Below are 16403 nucleotides of genomic sequence, written 5' to 3'. Positions count from 1 at the left end.
ACCACGCACCTTTCTGAATCAGAGGGGTTAGGTTAAATGGGGAAGACACATTTCGGTAGAATGCATTCAGTTGTGCAACAGAAAATTCCCTATAATAAAGGCATTTTGTGAAATGTAGTGTCTAACAGTGGCATGTATTCATGGATTCCAAGGGAAGCCAGGCTTCCCCCAGTAATGTACCAATATATAAAAAGAAAGAATAGATACAATCATGTATCTTTTGTCTATGTTTCATACTTTTCGTTCAATTCGCAAGAGGCTGAATGTATCTCACAGGAGAAAGCATCTGAGTGAGCGAAACAGCGCCCCTCTGTCTCTCTACGTGTAGGCCATCTATCTGATGTCTGGTCCAAACAAGTATGACATTGTTGCCGGCATTAGCATTGAAGGCAAGGGAAGCCAGCAAGCATCTGGCCTCTCTTGACAAAAAAAAGTATAACAAATTTTCCAGTCAGCGTTGAGTAAACTGAGCAAAATCAACTGTGAATGGTCCTGGCGCACCCCCAAAAAATGTTAGGGGAAGCCAGCTTGGATTTTGGCGTTACTCCTATCAAATCCCATTTTAGAGCATACATAATGGACAGAAAAATGTTGCATCTCGTTGTGTTGTCCTCAGGTGGCTAGCTAGCCTGCTAGCTAAAATTGTCCCGTTCCTAAATTAGCCATGGATGGAGATAGGGATTTGGACTTGTGGTTTTACTTAATTCTCAGTACTGGCAAATGATTAGAATGCCGATTCTGATCCAACCATTAATAAATACATGGTGCCCCTGGCCTGAGAGGATGGAAGTTAAATATGTAGCTAGATGTAGAAGGTTAATGTTAACTAGATAAGGCTGGTCATGAAAGGAAGTTAGGCTAGCGAGCAAGCATTTTAGCCAGGTAGCCTAGGACAACAAAAAATAAAAGTGTCTACTGTATGACAGAGTGAAAGACCGTTTTGTCAACATGAAAGAGAGGAGGATGGCGTTTCTCTACCAGTAAGGTGAGTCAACATGTTTTCTATTTGCACGAATGCGCACACATACACACATACAGAAATCAGAACCATGGACAGCCACATATTTAGCTTACGTTGATTGGACTGAATAGTTTTTGGTATCTTTTATTTGTCACTGTATTAGACTAAGCGGTCAGAAGTGATTTGTTGATGTTGAAGTTGAAATGGTGCTGGAATAGTGGAGGCAGCTCCTGTTTTCTTTGCAACTTGCGGTAACTCTTTGTGGTTCTAAATCAATAGTTGTTTAGTCCAAAACATTAACTTGCTTGACCTTGCTGTAGGTCATGTACCTATCTGTCACAATATGCTTTGTGGACTTCACTGGTTGCTACCCGGTTTTGTGAGAAAACAAAGTTGTGGTTGAATTTATTATTATTATTGTCTCGGCCTTTAGGCCTATATATCACGGTTGCAAGACATATTAATTAACAGACTATTGAGAAAACAACGCAATTACCCCAGTGATTTTACCCACGCACCGCTACTTGGTATCTAAACTGATCCATCAAATCGCGCTGTCCGTCCACATAAAACTGCATTACCCAAAACTCTATTTTCTCTCCTCATACATCGCAAAAAACATGGTCCGTGCATATCCCAATATATATCCCATATTCCAAGTTTAAATGTAAAATGGTTATGCAAGGGTTATGTTTAGGGTCGGGACGTCCCAAGCATCCCATATAGCATTTGCCTTGCAAACATGGCGGCCTCTCAACAGGAGCAAAACAGCAGGAACGTTCCTGTTGATACATCAACATCTAATGCACATCAACAACAAGGAGAGAGGAAATCAGGGGCTATATCTTTTGGTTTTAGCAAAACTGTAAGTAAATTAAAATCTAGTCGGGATGAAGCTATCAACGCAGATGAGCGAGATTATTTAACCGGAGTCGATGGGAAAGAATTGCTAAGGTAAGCTAACGTTACCTAGCTTCTAATGTTGGTGTCTAAATACAGTTGCATTAATACGTATTGTTGCCTAGTAGTCAGCTAATAACGTTACTAGCCTGTATGTTGAATAAACATGTTGCTGTCCCTTTATGTATTCGCTAGTTAGCTATGTATTTAGCCACGGGTAGGAAAGACTACGGTTAAGAAACTCTTCGCCGGTAGAGTTGTAGCTACATGCCGGTAGCTACATTTCTTCTTTGGTATTATGGCGGCCCGCAAACAAATATTGGTCCATGTTACTATTCTGTAGTAGCATTGGCTACTATTCCCTTGTATGAATTCATGACACTTTGTGAAAAAATTGCCATACCAACTAACCCTGGCTGCACCCATTAAAACATCTACACAATTCCACTAATTTGAACCTATCTGATCCTACTCAAGGCCAGCAGCCTGGGAGGATGGGACACTATTGGTCAAAACATGTAACTTTTCTGCAGTAAAATGTTGTACCTATTCTCTGTGATTTTTACATTCCAATCCTGCGGTACAATTGACATCCATGGCCATTAATGCCAAAAAAACAACCTTACAGAAGCACATTCTATTCCTATCACTCTACTGGCCTCTGCCTACTCACAGGAATCCTCTTAGGATCCCTCACCCTGGACCAGTCTTCTTCTATACTACTCTCTTCACTGCCTCAGCATACAACACCTCCTGCACTACTCTTATCCTGGCAACCTGAACCTGCCTTTCTCTCTCTGGGCAGCTGTGATATCCAGCACCATGGGTACCCGTACAGTTTACACACAATTTTTTTCCCAACAATACACATTCCTTTGTCTCATGTCCTCCTGCACACCTCTCATATTTAGAGGTTTCCCTCCTACACACTGATTCCACATGACCATAAGCTTGACACCTAAAACACCGTAATGGATTTGGGACAAAAACTCTCACGGGATAACTGACACATCCTAACTTGACTTTATCTGGTAAAGCCTGCATCAAAACTCAAGAGTACAGACCGTGTCTTGTGTGTTTCACACCGCTCTCCAACGGGTTTGCATCGCACCAAATGGCAGGTGTCGCAGACACCGGGAAGCTTCAACTTCAGTTGATCCTCATCAACACTTAACGCCACTCCAGTTATCACTCCTTTCAACGGCGCCCTGCTCCAGAGGAAAGCAAGTCACAGTTCTTGTCCCCAGTTATGTGGTGCAGAGCGCACGCTCCTAGTGGACAGCATAAACGCATAAAATTCCACTTCGAGTCACTTTCACCCACCCAACATTCCCCAACCTAACACCACATATGGATCTGCCAGAAGGCAATGATCCATTCTCTCCAAAAATCTCACTCACACTGGGCCAGAATCAACTCGGGACAAGGCTCAAACTCGGTGGTCTTCACCGCACCTGCCCCCGCAGTTAATTAATCTTCTCTCGTCATGTTCAATTTCCTTCTGTAGCTCTTCCAAAAGGTATGTGTGATCCACCACTCCATATTCACTCAAGATATGTTCCACCTTTTGTTTCTGTCCACGGTCTTCACCTTCATCAGATCTTCCAGAAGGCGTGTGCATTCCCCCATTCCATATTTACTTACAATGTGTTCCACTTTTCTCCTTTTTTCCTGTCCATTACCCCCACCTCATAGCCACAATGTCCATCCATAGCTACATTTCTTCTTCTTTGGGTTATATAGTGAACTACATGCAAAAAGGTGTATTGTCACCACCAACTGTGTGGGATGAAAATAAAATATCCTAAAAGACAAATGTGGATTAAAAAAACTCATACTGTCTACCTGAAAATCACTCATCGACATGCTCCATGCCTCATCTGTTAACGAATTATCCATGTCAAATCCCTACACAGTAGGAGCCTAGGAGGACAGCACATCTTCCATCGCCAATAACCTTTGTAAATCTTCGGCTGTGAATTCCTGAAGCTCCAGATATTTTCCTGCTGCCCCAGATACCTTCCTGCCGCAGCCACAATGATGTCCTATTTCTTTGAGTTCCTTTATACTTGAGCCTTGCAGTTTATCACAGTTGCATTGAACGCCACAACATCCACTTTCTTTACGTACATCATGCCCAGTTCTCTTGGTTGACAAATAGCCCTATTCACTATGGGCGTTGCTGCATCTACTATCGTTTCTTCAACTTCACTTACTCTTTGGAGATCCGATGGACCGCCCTAACTTTTGCCTCATCAACCTCCTTCACCCTTACAGGGCACTCCATGAACTCTATTGCAAAATGGATGTTCTTCACTCCAATCCTCTGTATACTCCACCAGTCTGCACACACTTAAAACGTGGTCAAATTCTTTACAATTCCTGCACTGTAATGGTTTGGGGACAAAAGCTCTTAATGCATACCTCAGCTTTACATGAGTAGGGAGGTGCTCATCATCAAAAAAAAATATAGAACCGACAAATTGTAGAACCAAAATAATTTCTTTGAGTGTGTACTGTATTATATGGACTGGAATTACATTGTCCAAGCTGTTTAAAGGCACAGTTAACTTAGTGTATGTAAACTTCTAACCTACTGGTGAAAGTGAGTAAGTGAAATAATCTGTATGTTAACAATTGTTGGAAAAATTACTTGTCATGCACAAAGTAGATGTCCTAACCGACTTGCCCAAACTATAGTTTGTTAACAAGAAATTTGTGGAGTGGTTGAAAAACGAGTTTTAATGACTCCAAGTGTATGTAAACTTCCGACTTGCTGTGCCTTTCCCTTTTCCTCCACCCTCTCTCCTCCGTGACATGGAGACCGGTAGGTGTCAATTCGTTAGTAGGCTAACTGAAGAGTGTCCTCCCCTCCTCGACGGAACCTCTGAGAAGCAAGCAAGACATAGAAAGAATAAGGCTGTGACCTTGCGATTTCTCCTCAAAATAGAGGTCCCGCAATGAAGATGGTAAAAAATAATAATGGTTGAAATTTGTAAAATGTTATTAGGAAATGTTAGCAGACTTAGAATTTTATTTAACAATATCAAAAAAGGAAAATAGTTAATAGCCATTTATTATTATTATTATTATTATTATTATTATAATCAACTTTAGAAAACACATTTAAATCACATTGTTATTTAGCCCATTCACATTGCACGATGTTCAGTATGATTTACACAAGCCATTTTTGTCCACATTCACCAGAACAACTGCCCCTCTCATTGAACCCACAACGTTCAAGGCCGACCTCGGTACTGCAGGCATTGTTTGCAGAGAACAGAATCCCCCATTATAGTGAAGGGGAAAATGGCAATCTTCGTGGTCCATCTTCATGTAAATAAATACATTTCTTGAAGACAATCACAGTACCAATAATTGCTTCTATTACATCAGATGTATGTCCTTGAACCAATTATTTTAAAGAAGTTATAAGGAAAAGTAATAAGGATAATTTACTTTGTATCTAACGGCAGCCTGCCGTATCTTGAGATACTCAATGAGAGGGGGCAGTACTGAGCTAGCTTGCAACGTTACTTTCTGGAGTAGCTCAAACTCAAATGTATGTCTCCATAAATTTACCACATTAGACACCATCTTAACCGACTCCCTTGGCTTCAAATGCACTATTGAGTCTACACATAGGAATTAATTGTGTCACGTGATCGATGGCTTTGTCCATTCATATAAAGTCATTGACGTTCCCCTCTCGTGGCGTCTCCTCGATTTACCTTTGCGTCCTCCTTTTGAAATGGGTCAATCTAATTGAGAAAAGGCCTGGGGAATGCGTCCCAATATCTACTTTCTCCTGAAATGTGTACAATCCCTCACTACTTCGCAAAAATCTGGATTGGTGGAGCCATGGGCTCGTGGGAATTTTCACAATATCTCTTATACCAGTCATTTCCTTTCAAGTCAGTGAAGGAAAGCAAACCAGTGCACCCTTTGGGAGGAAGGAGAGATAATTGGGACATAGCTTTGCAGAGGCTAATTGTTGTCTAGTTAGTAAATTCCTTCTACCTCCTTTGTCTGTCTTAGTATCAAGCCTGTGGAGAAGCCAAAGGAGCTGATCATTCCACTCATCCAAAGGAATCGCTGGTGCAGCAGGCAGGAAAACAGAGCTGGCCAGGGGCACGGTGATGGAGGGGGGGATAAGGCCAAAACACAACCCCCCTCTCAGGAGCAGGACTCAGTGGAATCACAGGCTGTCAAAGAAATTATTGAAGGTGCATGTCTGTGTGTCAGCTTCAGTTACTACTTCAGTAGTACTCAGAAATTAGCACCTTATCCTAATGTTGTGAATCCACCGTTAATACTTGAATCACTCTTTCAATATCACATCTCTCTTTCAGAATCTCAGAGGCAGCTTGACCAGTGGAAAAATGGGGACCAAGCAGACCCCAACCTCACCATCCCCCTGCTGATGCAGAACCAGGCTCCACAGGGGTTTGAGGATGGAGACCACATCAAGGTGGACCTGCGACCAGAGTCTGTAAGTATGGGGCGAGGGTCAGAGGAACCTTATCCGTTACCGTTTGGTTCTTGGGTCTTGTTGTGTCAATAGACTGAAGTAAATTCAATGCATTTTCACAGCAAATGTTATGTGTGAAGTCAAATTAGGACGGGCAACTTTAACAGAGGGCGACTGAAAGTTATGTCAGGTTACGAGAGAGAAGTTGATTCCAAAACAGAGATGGAAAGTTATGATAATCCATCGCGCGCTCTCATTCACTCATGCTTAACAAGTGTGTGAAAGTCAGATCAACAGAATGTCTGCGATGACAGATGGAGGTGGACTGACCAGTTTAACTGGGACTGAAACCAGAGACTGTGTGAAAGTGCTGACCGCAGGATATTTCCACCAAACCGAACCGTGCCAACAGAGAAGTGTGTGTGTGTGCATGACACGTACTCACTTCAAATCTGACAGCGTCTTACGAACGAGATGACACTGGCTTGCCCTCCCTCTCCCTAGAGACCAACAGTCATCTTCCTTTGTGCATCTCTTCCTCATCACCCATCCGCCACCCTCTCATCGCTGTCATCTCACATCTGTCTTGACTCTAGATACAGTGCCTTCAGAAAGTATTCATACCCCTTGACATTTTTCCACATTTTGATGTTACAGCCTGAATTTAAAATGGATTACATTTCAATTCTTTTTTTTGTCACTGACCTACAGACAATGCCTCATAATGTAATTTCAATTATGTTTTTTGAATTAAATTGAATCAGCCACCAATTGTGCAAGTTCTCCCACTTAAAAAGATGAGGCCTGGAATTTTCATCATAGGTACACTTCAACTATGACAGACAAAATGAGGGGAAAAAATCCAGAAAATCACATTGTAGGATTTTTAATGAATTTATTTGCAAATTATGGTGGAAAACTTTTGTTATTGACCAAATACTTATTTATCTCAATACTTTGTTAATATACCCTTTGTTGGCAATGACAGAGGTCAAACGTCTTCTGTAAGTCTTCAAGGTTTTCACACACTGTTGCTGGTATTTTGGCACATTCCTCCATGCAGATCTCCTCTAGAGCAGTGGTGTTTTGGGGCTGTTGCTGGGCAACACGGACTTTCAACTCCCTCCAAAGATTTTCTATGGGGTTGAGATCTGGAGACTGGCTAGGCCACTCCAGAACCTTGAAATGCTTCTTACGAAGCCACTCCTTCGTTGCCCGGGCGGTGTGTTTGGGATCATTGTCATGCTGAAAGACCCACACACGTTTCATCTTCAATGCCCTTGCTGATGGAAGGAGGTTTTCACTCAAAATCTCACGATACATGGCCCCATTCATTCTTTCCTATTCACGGATCAGTCGTCCTGGTCCCTTTGCAGAAAGACAGCCCCAAAGCACAATGTTTCCACGCCCATGCTTCACAGTAGGTATGGTGTTCTTTGGATGCAACTCAGCATTCTTTGTCCTCCAAACATGACGAGTTGAGTTTTTACCAAAAAGTTATATTTTGGTTTCATCTGACCATATGACATTCTCCCAATCTTCTTCTGGATCATCCAAATGCTCTCTAGCAAACTTCAGATGGGCCTGGACATGTACTGGCTTAAGCAGGGGGACACGTCTGGCACTGCAGGATTTGAGTCCCTGGCGGCGTAGTGTGTTACTGATGGTAGGCTTTGTTACTTTGGTCCCTGCTCTCTGCAGGTCATTCACTAGGTCCCCCCCGTGTGGTTCTGGGATTTTTGCTCACCGTTCTTGTGATCATTTTGACCCCACGGGGTGAGATCTTGCGTGGTCTTGTATATCTTCCATTTCCTAATAATTGCTCCCACAGTTGATTTCTTCAAACCAAGCTGCTTACCTATTGCAGATTCAGTCTTCCCAGCCTGGTGCAGGTCTACAATTTGGTTTCTGGTGTCCTTTGACAGCTCTTTAGTCTTGGCCATAGTGGAGTTTGGAGTGTGACTGTTTGAGGTTGTGGAGATGTGTCTTTTATACTGATAACAAGTTCAAACAGGTGCCATTAATACAGGTAACGAGTGGAGGACAGAGGAGCCTCTTAAAGAAGAAGTTACAGGTCTGTGAGAGTCAGAAATCTTGCTTGTTTGTAGGTGACCAAATACTTATTTTCCACCATAATTTGCAAATAAATTCATAAAAAATCCTACAATGTGATTTTCTGGATTTTCTTTTCTCATTTTGTCTGTCATAGTTGAAGTGTACCTATGATGAAAATTACAGGCCTCATCTTTTTAAGTGGGAGAACTTGCATAATTGGTGGCTGACTAAATACTTTTTTGCCCCACTGTATATATATTTTTAAAGCAGACATTGAACATCCCTTTGAGCATGGTGAAGTTATTAATTTCACTTTGAATGGGGCATCACTACACCCAGTCACTACAATGATACAGGCATCTTTCCTAACTACGTTTGCCAGAGAAGAAGGAAACCGCTCGGGGATTTCACCATGAGGCCAATGGTGACTTTAAAACAGTTATAGAGTTTTAATGATTTGATAGAAAACTGAGGATGGATCAACAACATTGAAGTTACTCCACAATACTAACCTAATTGACAGTGAAAAGAAGGAAGCCTGTAGCATGTTAAACTATTCCAAAACATGCATCCTGTTTGCAAAAAGGTACTAAATTAATACTGCCAAAAATGTGGCAAAGCAATTAACTTTTTGTTCTGAATACAAAGTGTTGTGTTTGGGGCAAATACAACACATTCTTGCTCCCACTCTTGCTGCTGGTGAGTCTGATCCACCTCTACGCAGACGACACCATTCTGTATACTTCTGGCCCTTCTTTGGACACTGTGTTAACAACCCTCCAGGTGAGCTTCAATGCCATACAACTCTCCTTCCGTGGCCTCCAATTTCTCTTAAAGACAAGTAAAACTAAATGCATGCTCTTCAACAGATCGCTACCTGCCCGCCTGTCCAACATCACTACTCTGGACGGCTCTGACTTAGAATATGTGGACAACTACAAATACCTAGGTGTCTGGTTAGACTGTAAACTCCTTCCAGACCCACATCAAACATCTCCAATCCAAAGTTAAATATAGAATTGGCTTTCTATTCCGCAACAAAGCATCCTTCACTCATGCTGCCAAACATACCCTTGTAAAACTGACCATCCTACCAATCCTCGACTTCGGCGATGTCATTTACAAAATAGCCTCCAATACCCTACTCAATAAATTGGATGCAGTCTATCACAGTGCCATCCATTTTGTCACCAAAGCCCCATATATTTCCCACTACTGCGACCTGTACGCTCTCGTTGGCTGGCCCTCGCTTAATACTCGTCGCCAAACCCACTGGCTCCAGGTCATCTATAAGACCCCTTTAGGTAAAGTCCCCCCTTATCTCAGCTTGCTGGTCACTATAGCAGCACCCACCTGTAGCATGTGCTCCAGCAGGTATATCTCTCTGGTCACCCCCAAAACCAATTCTTCCTTTGGCTGCCTCCTTCCATTTCTCTGCTGCCAATGACTGGAACAAACTACAAAAATCTCTGAAACTCAGAGCAGCTCACAGATTACTGCACCTATACATAGCCCAAAACAACTACCTCTTTCCCTACTGTATATTTTATTTTGATCTCCTTTGCACCCCATTATTTCCTCTACTTTGCAAATTCTTCCACTGCAAATCAACCATTCCAGTGTTTTACTTGCTATATTGTATTTACTTTGCCACCATGGCCTTTTTTTTGCCTTCACCTCCCTTATCTCACCTCATTTGCTCACATTGTATATATACTTATTTTTCTGCTGTATTATTGACTGTATGTTTGTTTTACTCCATGTGTAACTCTGTGTTGTTGTACGTGTCAAACTGCTTTGCTTTATCTTGGCCAGGTCGCAATTGTAAATGAGAACTTGTTCTCAACTTGCCTACCTGGTTAAATAAAGGTGAAATAATGACAAATTAAAAAACATTACCGAGTACCACTCTACATATTTTCAAGCATAAGTGGTGGCTGCATCATGTTATGGGTATGCTTGTAATCACTAAGGACTGGGGAGTTTTTCCAAGACAAAAAATAAACTAAGGGAGCTAAGCACAGAAAAAAATCCTAGAGGAAAACCTGGTTCAGTCTGCTTTCCACCAGACTGTGGGAAATGAATTCTACAAAGTATTGACTGGGGGTGTGAATACTTATGTAAATGAGATTTCAGTATTTCATTTTCTAGAAGTCACTTTGTTATTGTGTGTATATGGGTGAGAATGATTCTTTATTTATTTTGAATGCAGGCTGTAACACAACAATGTGGAATAAGTCAAGGGGTATGAATACTTTCTGAATGCACCGTATTAGGGAGGGGCTGAGGAGCTGGCTCATTCCACCTCTATGCTTCTCCCACTATTGTGTGATCCCAGCTTCCCCTAGAGCAGACATAGCCCATAAGGGAGCTAGTGAGGAGCATGGCACTGGGACAGACAGCACCCACAATAATGACAGTGGCATGTCTCTACACTGCTGTGATGTGGTTGGTGAGTCTGTCAGCCTAGAGCCAAAGGATTGTATAACAACAACATTGGAATAAGCTATTTCTGTCTGTGTATGGAGTCCGGACATACACAAGCATCTGTCAGTCTACAGAAACACTATCTGGCAGGCTGACACAAGTGACAATCAGATGTACAGAGCATTAGACTGTACCAGTAGGTGTGTAAAGAGTGATGTCTGTTTTTCTCACTATCTGAGACTGCATGTAGAATGTGACGTGTGTCTTCAGTCCACAGAGGCAGACTATGACAGTGTTCCCGTGGAGGTGTACGGGTTAGCCATGCTGAAGGGGATGGGCTGGAAGGCCGGAGAGGGCATCGGGCGGACCTTCAAACAGTGCGTATTCTCTCTCATAGTCAGTCTTCATCCCCAATATCCGTGTTATTTTTAATGCCTTTAAAATATCTGGTTTGCTATGTCTGCTTTATTTATAATGCCAATATTATCCACTCTTGTTGCATCAGGTTTTTGGCATCGGACTTATATTACAGAAAATAAGTAATGACATAAGATGATTATGCTGTTTTCCCCAGAGTACAGTAAATAATGTAGTTTTAGTAATGCAATCTTACTGTGGTTGGCCACTGTTGTTTTTAATCTTCAAGCCCATCTGTTTGCTAGTCTGCAAATATAAACCCATTGACTCCTAGACATAGGGGTCGACTTCATCCCATTATACTTCCTAGTTCACTCCCACCCAGGGTTGACAGTAAGCCGGAACGGTCCGGTACGAAGTCCCAGCAAAGCAAATAGTGTGGGGTACGCAATACCGGTAAAACATGAGCCTATCATGATCATTAATACACAGATTCCATGAAAACTGTAGGCTGTTACACTTTATCATGACCGCACGGAAAATGATCTAATTGACTTGTGTAGACCTAATGAATGGGCAGTTGTTTATGTCATTCATAACACTTTTTGGTGTTTTGTAAGTGATGTCTCTCTACTTTTAGGCCTATCAAATGGCACCCTATGGACGCGGGAATTATTTTAGAGGGGAGTAGCCTAATAGTTGGAATAGGAACTGAAGTCTGGACACTGACTGTAGGCCTCACATGTAGCCTATTATAATGTTAACTTCTGCTGAATGAAGTGTTCCTCGCAGTAAAATTACAGAACAAATCTACATTTTGTCTCGGGAATAGGAGTAGAGAAATAGGATTCCTTTCAGCATCTTGAAAGAATGAAAATATGCGCTTAGGGACCTGTTGTGTAGCCTAAACAAGCAATTTCTTTCAGCAACTTTAAAGCTGACAGTTTCATTTTCAACCACATAAAATATGCATCCAAGATTAACTGAAATACTATCAGAAACATGTTGGATCGTTTTCAAAGCTTTTGATTTCCTTGAAACCGGCAAACTGGCATAATTTGGAAATCTCCATTGTCCCTAAATCCTCGCTCCGTGAGAGAAGCAGGAATGAAAGAACTTTACCGATGTCAACTAGATTGTTGATGATGCATTGATCATTCTTTCGATTTATGACATTGTTCTGGGGAGCAAGGCTTTATTTAGAATTCTAGACAAGCATCAAGTAATGACAGAAGAGAAGCTGCATGTAGGCTATCTAATTATAGACAAGTTGACTCACAAAATGTTGGAAATTATAATCAGAAAAATATCTGAATGAGGCTGAAAAACCACTGTCCTTGAGTAACATGCACATGTAGACTACATGAGCCTTTTTTAAGTAATTGTTTGACAATCAGATTAATGCATGACCGGTTGTGTTTATGCCACATGAAAAGGTAGGCTAATACATTTTAAAAGTGAAATGACAAATCTGGACTATTAGGCCCATAGAGATGCTATGAAATAAATACAGATTCCATATGTCATTCAATGATTAAGCCCATAAAAATACAAATGAAGTAGATTTTAAAAAGCTCCTTCACACACAGGAGGGACCCCGTACCAGGAAGAATCTACTTTCACCCTGCTCCCACCTAATCTCTCTCTCTCCCCTCTCGCTCTAGGGATGTGAAGCCCATAGAGCATCAGCTGAGGCCGAAGGGTCTGGGTCTGGGAGCTGACCGCTCTGCTATACGGGACCTGGAGCCCAGCGGGCCCCGGAGGCCTCCCAAGCCAGGTGATGAGCGGAAGGAGGAGACCCTGGTCCTGGGGCCTGGAGGCCATGTGCTGGTGGAGTCTGGAGCACACAAGGACCTGTACGGGAAGGTGAGATATCTGGCTTTGTTTGTCTGGACTCTCTGGAACTACAGAAAGCAACAACAATCTCCTGAGAACATGACACTGTGGCATATCACTATCTCGTAGGCCATCTTAGGCGTCATATAGTTGTTGTTTCAGAGCAAGACAATTAGCTTTACTTTTCTCACATGTAACTGTCTCTCTACTTGTGCCTTTGCACACTGATGGACTGTTTTGTCTCCCCCTCCTCGCAACACCCCTCCTATTGCCCCAACATTCCTATGTTACAGATTGAAGGAGTTGATCCGGACAATGCACGAGTAGTGGTCAAGCTTGCGATTGGTAGCAAGACTGTGACAATCAGTCAATATGCACTGAAACTGGTTGACCGCACAGAATATGACAAAAACGGCAAAGACCTCAGTAAGTCTCTCCTACCACCATGTCAGTTTTGTGATTGCTCTCTGAAATGACATTGAACCTGTTTACTGTAAAATATTGGAATAATTTAGTTGAGCAAACAGATGTCATACAGGGTCATGGAAATGTTCTTTCCATGACTATTTCCAATATTGTTGTCTTGGCAATACTGAGACACCCACTCACTACATGGATGGAAGGTTCTAGACCAGAACAAGGGGGAAAAAACAGCCGAAGGGCAGACTGGTCTGTTGTTGAGTGATGAGCTGGGCTGATTCCACAGGCTCTCTCTCTCTCCTTTAGCTAAGTGACATTTGAGCCTCTGTGTGAAAAGGAGCCATATGGCCTTTTACCATTCCAACCCAAAACAGCCATGCTGTCACTGCTCTTATTGTCAGTAATCAGAAGGACCCGTTTCTGGAGTGGAGGGAGGTTCACACATAAGCAATGGCCTTCAAATATACACTGGTACTGTTTGTGAACAGGCAAATTGTACTGCTCTCATGTGGCTTATTTGTTATTGCTGAATAGGTCAATATGTATCGGCACTACCATAGCAATAATGCAGATGAGACTGCTTGATCATTGTGATGAAACTGTTTAATGGAGCCCCCTTGGACTGTTCGTGACGTTGCAATTGTAACACTATCTTTCTACCAATCAGGTCGCCTCAGCAGGGCCCACAAAGAGAAGGAGAAAGAGAAGGAGCAGCAGAGACGGGAGGAGAAAGAGAGGAGGAGTAATAAGGAAGAGGAGAGGAAGAAAAGTAGATCTTCTGAGAGGGACAGGGATGGAGGGAATAACCAGAGAAAAAGGAAACACCGGGATTCTAGTCAGGACAGGTAGAGGATCCTGAAAATATGGGCTGAGGTTGGAAGTGTAGGATTCATAAAAAAATGTAAAAAATTAAATACAAGAGGTTAACTAATGACTTGGATTATTCATGTTTATGTTGGATTATCGTAATCCTTCATAAATTCTCAATCTAAAGCAATTATTTACTCATACCATTTAATTTGATAACACATAATGAAATGATTTGAGACTAAATAATTGCTTCAAATTGAATTGTTTTGTTTATCACCTTTTCCCTTCTCTCCTTAGAGAGAAGCCCCAGGCAAAGCTACCTCCTGCTGCCCCCTCCTGGCTCCAGAGGGACCTGAAAGTTCGCTTTGTAGATAAAGCCTTCAAAGGGGGAAAATACTACAATTCAAAGGTATTAACACTAGGGGCACTGGTACACAATTCATTGCCTGTTGACACTTTACAGCCCACTACAGTTCTGTGTTGTTGATCTTCAGAATCAGTTTAATGAATGTCCTATGCTGTTTTTTGAAGATGCGAATAGAGGATGTCTTGTCGCCAAACATCTGTGTGTGTCGTACTGAGGAGGGCAGATTCTTAGATGGTGAGTTCAAGGTTTACTGCTGAATTACATTCTACCTACTCCAAACCATATTCTTTTAACTGGTGTTCCCTTTACTCATCTAATTGTTCCTTCAATGATGCCCTTATGTCTTCATGATAACATAGATGTGAAACAGACGATGCTGGAGACCATTGTGCCAAAGACTGACTCTGAGGACATCATGGTTGTACTTGGCGAACACAGGGGGCAGGTGAGTGAGTGGATGGGTTCATCGTTATCACTTTGCCTGTAAAATATCCATGCGGATTTGCTTCATTACTGATTGGATTGAAGCAGTACAAAATGTAAAATATTGAAGTGTCTGTAGTTAATGACATGGTGTGTTCCAGACAGGTCGTATTCTCCAGAGGGACCGAGACAGAAGCAGAGCTATGGTGCAGCTGGACAGATATGAGGAGAAAGTCTTCACCCTGGACTATGACTCCATCTGCCATTACGTAGGAGGGGGAGATCACTGACACCCTCTGCTTTTACCATATAACTAGTGATGTACTGTTAAAATATTAGTGGGGGAATAAAGTAACTCCCTAAACGTTCAATGCATTTTTCCCACATTAGGTGGGTAAACGCGCAAAATAAAAAGTTGCATAAACCGCAAGAGCGTTTATCCTCCACTTCACCACTGATCTCAACCTGCCCCAAACATCTTACCTGCCCCAAACATATGTCGTTTTCATTTTACAAAGTTTGGTCATAAAATGCAAGAGTGTGTATGTACAGTGAGTAACTTTTGTCAGTGTATCTTTGTAATAAAATCATGTCAACAGCAAAGCCATTTTGTCCTGACTCAAGTGGCAATATTACAACAGTAATGGCAATACAAACACAGTTGAAGTTTACATAGGTTGGAGTCTAACTCATTTTTCAACCACTCCACAAATTTCTTGTTAACAAACTATAGTTTTGCCAAGTCAGTCAGGACATCTACTTTGTGCATGACAAGTCATTTTTCCAACAATTGTTGAGACAGATTTTCACTATATCACATTTCCAGTGGGTCAGAAGTTTACTGAAGACCTCAGTCTGGATCAGATGGTGTCAAGCGTGTGTGGCGGCAACCAGGTGAGGAGTACAAAGACAAGTGTGTCTTGTCTACAGTCAAGCATGGTGGTGGGAGTGTCATGGTCAGGGGCTGCATGAGTGCTGCCGGGACTGGGGAGCTACAATTCATAGCTGGGGCATCCTCAAACGGAAGGTGGAAGAGTGCAAGGTCTAACATCCACCAGCTCCGTGATGTCGTCATGGAGGAGGACTCTAGTGGCAACATGTGAAGCTCTGGTGAACTCCATGCCCAAGAGGGTTAAGGCAGTGCTGGAAAATGATGGTGGCCACACACATTGACACTTTGGGCCCAATTTGGACATTTTCACTTAGGGGTGTACTCACTTGTTGCCAGTGGTTTAGACATTAATGGCTGTGTGTTGAGTTAGAGGGGACAGCAAATTTACACTTATACAAGCTGTACACTCACTACTTTACATTGTAGCAAAGTGTAATTAATCATTTCTTCAGTGTTGTCACATGAAAAGATATACGCAAAT

General features: G+C 42.2%; 1 protein-coding gene across 2 annotated transcripts; it reads left to right on the top strand.

Moving 5' to 3' along the window:
* The first annotated feature begins 1545 nt into the window (after positions 1–1545).
* Positions 1546–15633, top strand: LOC109869415 (G-patch domain and KOW motifs-containing protein-like). Of its 2 annotated transcripts, none has more exons than XM_020459544.2 (11): positions 1546–1915; positions 5903–6090; positions 6217–6356; positions 11088–11194; positions 12839–13040; positions 13304–13436; positions 14098–14275; positions 14538–14649; positions 14772–14841; positions 14967–15052; positions 15192–15633. In XM_020459544.2, the coding sequence occupies exons 1-11, from the start codon at positions 1704–1706 to the stop codon at positions 15318–15320; spliced, it is 1557 nt and encodes a 518-aa protein (XP_020315133.1). In that variant the 5' UTR covers positions 1546–1703; the 3' UTR covers positions 15321–15633. The 2 variants fall into 2 exon arrangements, with proteins under 2 accessions (XP_020315133.1, XP_031659252.1); XM_031803392.1 differs by having other exon boundaries at positions 1679–1915; positions 15196–15633.
* The last annotated feature ends 770 nt before the right edge of the window (positions 15634–16403 follow it).

Source organism: Oncorhynchus kisutch, linkage group LG24 (assembly GCF_002021735.2).
Source record: "Oncorhynchus kisutch isolate 150728-3 linkage group LG24, Okis_V2, whole genome shotgun sequence".
In the NCBI taxonomy this organism is placed as follows: Eukaryota; Metazoa; Chordata; class Actinopteri; order Salmoniformes; family Salmonidae; genus Oncorhynchus; species Oncorhynchus kisutch.
Note: the sequence above shows the minus strand (reverse complement) of the source record. Positions and strands in the feature narration are given on the sequence as shown.

Excerpts from the sequence above, each read along its gene's own strand:
- LOC109869415 (XM_020459544.2), top strand. The coding sequence starts at position 1,704 with ATGGCGGCCTCTCAACAGGAGCAAAACAGCAGGAACGTTCCTGTTGAT. Across the intron at positions 14,276-14,537 it reads CGGGATTCTAGTCAGGACAG|AGAGAAGCCCCAGGCAAAGC; the intron begins GTAGAGGATCCT and ends TTCTCTCCTTAG. Across the intron at positions 14,650-14,771 it reads GAAAATACTACAATTCAAAG|ATGCGAATAGAGGATGTCTT; the intron begins GTATTAACACTA and ends TGTTTTTTGAAG.